At 46.4% G+C, this 7,751-nt stretch overlaps 1 protein-coding gene across 1 annotated transcript; it reads right to left on the bottom strand.

Moving 5' to 3' along the window:
• Nucleotides 1-593: 593 nt before the first annotated feature.
• Nucleotides 594-3,710, bottom strand: LOC129602513 (moesin/ezrin/radixin homolog 1-like; the record flags this gene model as incomplete). The annotated part of the gene is made up of 2 exons (XM_055501542.1): nucleotides 2,878-3,710; nucleotides 594-1,954 (listed from the first exon to the last, which is right to left on the bottom strand). A coding segment is annotated over exon 2 (1,337 nt), but the record flags the coding sequence as incomplete, so codon positions are not given.
• Between the last annotated feature and the right edge of the window lie 4,041 nt (nucleotides 3,711-7,751).

Below are 7,751 nucleotides of genomic sequence, written 5' to 3'. Positions count from 1 at the left end.
TCAAAGTGGAAACTTTTGCCCGTGCCCGTTTCATGCGCCTTGCTGTAACTGGGCGGGGGAGACTCCACTGTTGCCGTCTTCACTCCATATTGCAGGAGTTGTTCGTCCTTATGTTTGACTGACGTTTGAGTGCCTTGTTCTCATCTTCCAATCGTTTAGTTCTCAGTTGAAGTTCTTCTCTTTCTCTTTAGATCAGAATTTTCCAGGTTGACCTTTCGTAAGTGTTCGTGCAATTTAAAAGACTCCTGCTGGGTGACCTTTTCATTTTCCTGTTCCATCTTTTTGATGTGCTCGACCAGCTCACTCGTTTCATTTTCGAGTTGCTGATACTGCCCAGCGGCTGATCTCAGCTGATCCTTGATTGCGATCAACTCATCATCTTTTGCCAATGCTGTGGTGGTCATCTCGACGAGGTCAGTGTTCAGCTTTGCAATCTCCTGACTCTTTTGAGCGACCTGTTGTTGCCACTCTTTGTCCTTCAGCTCCAATGTTGTGACCATTGTGTCCAGTCGCCGTGCTTCCTTCTGCCATTTGAGTCCTTCCTTAGTGACCTTTTCAATGTCTTCTGTGACCTTTTCGTTCTCCTGGTTGACCTTTTGATTTCTTCTTTCAGGCGTGCTCCTTCAGTGGCTGTAATGTCTCTTGCCTCTCGCATCGCCTTGATTGCCTCATTGCGCGACTTTTCAGCTTCGTCAGCCCGTTCCTGGTGACCTTTCGATTCGAGTTGCAGAGTACTGACAGCCTCCTCCCGTAGCTTCAAGTCATTCCTTAGTTTGAACGTCTCCGTTGCCAGTGTTGTCAGCCGTTGTGTGATCTCTGCGAATTTGGTCGCGTACTCGTCCCGTTTAGTTTCAGCTTCAGTGACCTTTTGACGCAACTGGTCACACTCGTCCTTCAATTCCGCTAAGTGCCGTGACCTTTCTGCTGATTCCTCTGACATGCTTTCATTAAGGTCACTGACGGCGAGATGACCTTCCATTTCTCTGTCATCTGCCATCTTTAGGTACTCTTCTGCAATTTCCTTTTGTCGCTCGTATTTGACTTTCCAACCGTCTGCGGAGCTCTGGAGGTCACCCTGTTGCTGTTCCAATTCGAATAAGCGAGTTTCGAGTGTCGATAATCTATCTCGATACTCCTGTTTCCGCTTGTCCGCATGACGTTCAGTGGCATCAAGTTCATTTTCCAGCTCCCTTACGCGTCTCCTAAGAGTTAACGTAGGACTGTTTGGTGACTGTGGTCGTACATTGATAACCTTTCCATTCTGTGTCCGGTCAATTAAATGTTCGGGGATATCCTTAAACGGGGTCACTTCTTCTGCTCGGTCAGCCTCTTTCATTGCAGTTTGAAAGGACATATTCATCGTTGCGTCATCATCTGTGAAGTATGACTCGTTGGATTCATCTGAGACCATTGGAGTTGCAAAAAGGTCATCATCTGCCGCTTTCTCATTCAATGAAAGGTCATCCAATCCCAATTCAGTCAATCCCTCTTCGGTGACCTTTGTGTTTCTCTCTTCCACTTGAGCCAGGTTCACATTTTTATCCTGCTCATGCGTTCCGCTAATGGTAGCATCCAGCTGTGATGCTCCGACTGGTTCCGCTCCTTTTTCTGTGGACATTTCCTCCCCAGTGACCTTTGTCTGGATCATCGGTTGACTTCCCGCCGCAGATGCGGGAGTATCCTTTCCGTCACCGCTGGAGCTCTCCTCATTCTGTGTAGCTCCAAGCGCCACTTGGTATGTGCTATCACTGCCTTTGCTGTCTTTTCTTGCAAAGGTCACAGCCGCTCGGGTCTGTCTATCATGTCCGACTGGACGCGCGAGCGACTTGTATTCCTTCTTATATGGATCAACTGCGCTTTGTTGTGATCCTCGGGAGCTCCTGCTTCCCTGACTGCTGGTAGATGTCGGTTCCTCTTGTTCTTTGTCCATATTGATCGGATAACTTGGACGCTCCTGTCAATTGTTCTCACACCCACGTTATTGTATGGTTTATTCAATTTTCCTAAAGGTCACTTTGTACCTCCGAAATTTTTCTAAGTCCTTATTAAAGGTCACTTTTCAGTTGAAAAATTTCGACTAAGTCCCGTTTAAAGGTCACCTTTTTGGTAAAAAGTTCGAGGGATTTGCCCTAAAGGTCACTTTTCAGACAAAACTTCGAAACCGTTTTACAGATCAAAACACGTTTATGAGTGAACTCCTACAGCTGCTGATATCGCTGTACTACTATTCACTTCAATTTTACTTCGATAAAGGTCACCGTTTGTCGCTTTCAGATCCTAAAGGTCACTTAAATAGGTCAATTTGGTCAATTCCAACTTTTTAGTAAAGGTCACTTTTCAAAGTAAAAAGTCACGTTCTGATCTTAAAGGTCACCTCCAAGCTCAACTCAACTCAAAAGGTCACTTTCCAACTCGATTTTTGTTAAAAGGTCACTTTCCAGCTCAATTTTCAAGTTAAAGGTCACTTTCCAGCTCAATTATATCAAAGGTCACTTTCTAGCTCGACTTTGGTCAAAGGTCACTTTTCCTTTGTCTGAACTCAAAAGGTCACTTTCCGTCTCAATTATCTTATCTCAAATCAAATTTCCCATTACAGCTAGAGTTCAGCGGAAAATCCCCATTCGGGTTGTTTACTTCTTTCTGATTGGTCCGCTAGCTCAAAATATTCAGTTCAAATTTCAACCAATCACAGCTCAGATAACTGACCAATCACGTTGCTCCTCTAAAAATTTATATCTGCCTGACGTCACGGTCAACGGCCAGACATGCGCGCCGTGTGCAAAACTCCGCCTATTTTTACACTCAGCTCAGTACGGACCAATAAAAATTGCCAATTTTACCAACTAGCCAATCTCGTAATTATTAACGGTTTTCTACCTGTTAACCGTCCGTCCGTTCCGCGTTCCACGGGGAAATGATCCAAATGATCCAGATTCTTCTTCCACTATCCGTTCCCGCGCTGCCGCCGGTTTTACCGTAACGGTGGTGCCGCACGCTTTTAACAAGTTACTGTGCCGGCTGACTGCCGTAGCAACAGTGGTGGCGCTCTACTCCAGTTTGGAGGAGTCTGATCGGTCTTTTCCGTACGCCCCTTTCGGCGTTTCGGCGCTTCTGCCCCACGGCTTAGGATTCGCTGAATCCTTGCCGAGTACCAATGACACCAGTGTAGGTCTTCGCTGAAGACTCTACACCGAGGAACACTGGCGACTGAGATCTTGCACTCTTGCACAGCTGGGGCAACAGCACGGTTCTTCGCTGAAGATACCGTACCGAAAACCGAAGCTGGAAATCCGCGTCAGATGAGGCAGTTCACCGCTTGTGGTGTGCGCTTTGCTGTTGGACGGACCTGTGCCTTACTGGTCGAGTTCCACATCAAATAACAGGCCAACTTTGCCTGACACAAATCAAATCAGAGAACCGCTGTCGGCTCTGCTACCATCTAATGGTAGATCCAGAATGGATCCACAGACGGAGACAGAAACGGAATCTATCCCGTGGAGTGAGCGACACGATCTGGGTCGCGAGCTATGCGGAAACACAAAACGTCGCACCGTAATCGCTGACTTTTAATAATATTGAAAATTCCGACAACAGAAAATCAACACTGATCGGCGCAGCTCGATCGTAAAGCGTGGAGCCCGTTCAACAGCGTGCAACGCTGTGCAGCACGTGCTATGCCGCGCCCACTAACAAAACACAAGCCAATCAGAAGCGAGACACGACACAGGCCACAATCCAAAGGCGTAGCGCCTAGCGCCACGGACGTGAACGCCAGTGAGCCTCGTCTCACACTGTAATTACATAACACATACGCAAATTCGGCTTGGCTCACCTGTTTTCTAGCTGTATGAAGCCGGATTCTCATTGTACTGGGAGCCAAACTGACCAAGAGCGCAACGGCCACCGCACATCCGCGTAGATGTGCCCTATTTTGGGCTCCACAGTACTTACACAGTTACACTTGTGAGCTCTTGACTCAGTTGCTGAGATTAAATTTAAAACTTCAACCACGTCTGTCATTTTTGTAAACATCTTTAGCCATTCCGCGCTTCCAACCCTTTATTTATTCTTGGCTCTCCTAAAATTTTTTTTATTCAGCAATTTTTTCGCGGTGATCGCAGATAAATGGAGGCTGTGCCGAGCAACGGCAACCACAGTTATTTTTTTGGTGATCTTGTAATGATGTGCGATCCGCTGGTGTGGGTTTTGGAGAACAACGATTACAGGACGCGATGCGCTTATTGCTTCCAGAAAAGCCAGGGATTGCGGACATGTTCAGGCTGCCGACTGCATCGCTACTGTAACACTGCCTGTCAAGTACGGCGACCATTTAATTTTTTCAGTTATCATTAATTTTAATGTTACATACTTAAGTGCAGAACTATTATGATGTAACATAGCACAAATTGGGCACAGTGACCTGAAAGGAGTCCTATCTGAACTTCTAACCAATAACTATGCTGGAGGGAGAGTGCTATCACTCAGTCGCTCCGTTGCCCCGGGCGGTTGATTTCAGTATAAGCCAGTGTGTCATACTGCATGTTCTGATCGTGTGGTTGATTTAACATAGGCCGCTGACTGGAAAACGGAGCATAAACTGGAATGCGGAATGCTGAAGAACGCCGGTGTGTGTACCTGTGCGGGAACGGAGTGCGGACTGCTGGGTGAAACCGAATCGGGCAACCATCCCGTCCCTGTGCATATGATTTCCAAGTTGGCCCATAAAATTAAGGTGAACATAATGGAAGAACAGTAAATGATCTTGGAAGGCTTGGATTTTAGTCAAGAACATAGTATCGAACGGCGCTATTTTTTTATCATTTTAAAACAATTTTATGGGCCGCTTTCGAATGTACATGCTGGTACATGGTTTTGAATATAATATTGTCGCAATGTAGAGCTCTCTTGTAAGCGCCTCTGTGCTATACCTATGCAGGTCGACGATGACCTTTATGTGATACCTATGTGTACCTATCTAGTGTAATTAGACAACGCACCCGTATGTCTGTGACCTTTAATCAACATATATCATATATCACTATAACAATGCTAAGCTAGCTATGCCAGGGGAGGCTTGCAATGGACTGATCTGGTGCTGTGGTAGAGGGGGCTTTGTATATCGTCCCGGTCGAGTTGCTCTTGGCGATCGCGGGCGGGACCGGTGTAGGGAGGATCCAGTGGCGGGGCGCATGACGGCATAGTGATGTAATAGGCCGTCAGCATGATGTAATATGACCGCGCGGGAATATGCGCGGCATACCTGCACGCGCACTTCCGGTGACTAATGGCGGTGCGGTTCGACCAGTGACGATGTATATATGAATATAACATAATATTTTTACTATATTGTCTCTGATGGCAAATCTACGAATTCACGCCTATAAAATAACAGCCATGGATATAAACGAAAATACAAAGTTTAGTGTACCGTTCTGCCGAACGCGTTACGAACAGAAACTACCCAGAGGATGAATAGACAACTTATGTAATTAATAATTATCTTATTTCGATAATACTTGCTGTTTGTCATTCGCATTTTTCTTTAGATAAACACGATAATGGACATCCCGGGAATGGGTCGGAAATCGGCCAAAGATCTCTTCCTCATGCTGCCGTCAAATCACTCGCAAGCGGAAGTTGACTGGGAGCTGCAGTCACAGTAAGATGTTTTTTGGTCTGTGTAAACCAGATCTTGTCCATACCAGTCGCTTTCAGATTATCCGCAATGAAGTCTCGAAACGGCCTGATAGACGGCTTACCCGCAACGGAATTTATGGCTTACTACGAAGTTCTCCGCTACAACATCCTTCCCATATCCGATGAGCACACAACACCAATTGGCTTTGCTGTGTATCCCCAGGCACCGCCCCGAGGGATGACGCCGGTTTGCTGGGACGTCAATGTGATGCTCCATTATCGCGGACGCCAGCTCGTTGTACACGCTGTTCAGGACATTCCGGAATATACCGGAATTGCAGATGTAAGTTGCATCCCATGTTTTAAAAACTGTTCAACCATCGAATTTCGGGGGACGATAATCATGCTGCGCGCGCCCCAGCTAAACATATAGACCGGAAATACACACCGACTTCGGTATATGCAGAAAACGCAAAAATAACTGAGCGATAAAGATTCACAATGGGTTTTTCTTATTTGCGGGCATTCCATTCGGCGGAATGACTTCGGCAGTGGCCCAGTGGGCACACACTAGGCGTCTTAGTCTGTCGCAGTTGTGTTTACTGCTGCTTCTGTTTAAAACTCAGTATGGTCATGCAATACAAAACACAAATCGGATATTTGTGCAAATTGGTCCGGTTACTCTACGATGATACGATGATGATTACGCTCTGTCCAAGACGGAAATCATAGCCGCTTTTTAATGTAAGAGTAAACTCTATGAAATTGAACAACTAAGAATAATGAACGCTCGATTAGAAACCGGCGCGGGTCGTAAATAATATCCTCCTGCGAATGTTGAACAGCCACTTACATTGAACACTTTTGAAGAAACCTTAGGTGTTCAAGGTGCACTTATTTTGCTGTAATATAATACATTTTGTGATTTTTACAGCTACGATACACCGACATTCGGGAACCATTCTGCATAACACGAGATGTACGTCGCGAACGATTTGAGCAGCGTTACGGCTATCCGTGTACATGTCGTCGATGCACCAAAGAATATGTATGTACAAAACTGAACAGTAACTACAATATCCTTTTGTATTTTTGGCTGCTTCTATGACTAATGATTATTCCCGTGGTCACCGTGACCACGGGAAACATTTCGTCGGCAGCATCTTTGGCCAAAATATTTTAAAAGCGGCGCTATGTCAGATGGTATGGTGATTCCTGGGATGGTGAAATTAATGCGCTACGCTGTATAACGGTGGGATGCACCAATCACATCCCCAGCGATAGCCGGGCTCATGCAGCCTGCTCGGAATGCGGTGCCACCAACGGTGACCGGTTGAAGCAGTTCCGTCGTTTCATTAAACGGAATACAAGGCTTAGGCAGCACTATACGATGACGTACCACGGGAACATATGTAAGGACTTCTGCCAGGAAATAGACGCTTCCGGCATCCTGCAGCCGGATGCGCATCTCCGCTACATCTGCGGCATGGAAGTACCGCAGAAGTACTACGATGAGAACCGTTTTGAGGAAGGCTGGCAGATGATGCAGGAGACGATGGCTTGTGTGCGGTAAATTTTTATAACCTGCAAATCTTGCATTGACACTAGCGCGGTTTCCGTAGTTCCCACAAAATAAGCGTTGATTCTCGTCTCACTCACTGTTCACAGGAAAATATACCCAATGTATGGGGCCTTTCGGGCTGATTTGTTGATGTCATGGGGGTCGTCGACCATAACGGCTTTCCATCAACGCATACGGGATGGAAAGGACAAGCTGTCGAAACTGGCAAAAACAGAGCTAAAGACATTAGCCGCTTCTGTGTGCGAGTTCGCGATCGAAAACTGTGAGGAGGCCAAAGATATCCTAACTGTGCTGTATGGGAAGGAGGCCAAGGCGGTTCAAAGGGGTGACGCTGTGTTTGAGAAGGTAGCAGCAAAAGTACGAGATATCGAGCAGGCTCTGCGCGACAGGAAGTAACCGTTGTTACTGTTGCATTTTTGCTACGAAGTATGGTACTTACGCTGTTAACGTGTTTTTTCGTCAAGTTGTGTTAAATGGTTGAAGGGCAAGTGTTCGACTGAAAACTTAGGTTGTAGTTCGCGGATTTCGGACC

This window comes from Paramacrobiotus metropolitanus, unplaced genomic scaffold, assembly GCF_019649055.1.
Source record: "Paramacrobiotus metropolitanus isolate TYO unplaced genomic scaffold, Prichtersi_v1.0 Parri_scaffold0000534, whole genome shotgun sequence".
Lineage (NCBI taxonomy): Eukaryota > Metazoa > Tardigrada > Eutardigrada > Parachela > Macrobiotidae > Paramacrobiotus > Paramacrobiotus metropolitanus.
The sequence above is the reverse complement of the archived record's forward strand: the minus strand, read 5'-3'. Positions and strand labels throughout refer to the sequence as shown.